This window comes from Asparagus officinalis, chromosome 2 (genome assembly GCF_001876935.1).
Source record: "Asparagus officinalis chromosome 2, Aspof.V1, whole genome shotgun sequence".
Taxonomy (NCBI): Eukaryota; Viridiplantae; Streptophyta; class Magnoliopsida; order Asparagales; family Asparagaceae; genus Asparagus; species Asparagus officinalis.
The window spans coordinates 37,030,321-37,030,577 of NC_033795.1; the positions used below are offsets into that span (position 1 = coordinate 37,030,321).

The following is a 257-nucleotide window of genomic DNA, read 5'->3' on the forward strand; positions in this document are numbered from 1 at the left end:
ATCCATCCTCGACCGAGAAGTGAAGGTACAGCCTTGGTCTCCTCCGAGCATCAACGCCGCTGTCGCCGCTCTGCAATAAAATTGTAATTTGTCAATAACATATCTCTGCACAAAATGAACCTGAACGGTCGCAATTAGCTAGCTAATACCTCTCATTGTGCTGCTGCTGCTGCTGCTGGGAGAAGAAGTTCATACATTTGGACGCCGATGGCGATGAAGGCGACATGGGCATCATGCCCGTAGGAGAGTAAGCAAAA

General features: G+C 49.0%; 1 protein-coding gene across 1 annotated transcript in view; it reads right to left on the minus strand.

Moving 5' to 3' along the window:
* LOC109831067 (zinc finger CCCH domain-containing protein 53-like) overlaps positions 1 to 257 on the minus strand; it is a 4,279-nt gene that overhangs the window by 3,448 nt on the left and 574 nt on the right. The window contains exons 2-3 of the mRNA XM_020398404.1: positions 150 to 256; positions 2 to 70 (exon numbers count right to left, since the gene is read on the minus strand). Coding sequence (XP_020253993.1) covers positions 2 to 70; positions 150 to 256 — 176 coding nt within the window. The remainder of the gene's footprint in view (position 1; positions 71 to 149; position 257) is intronic.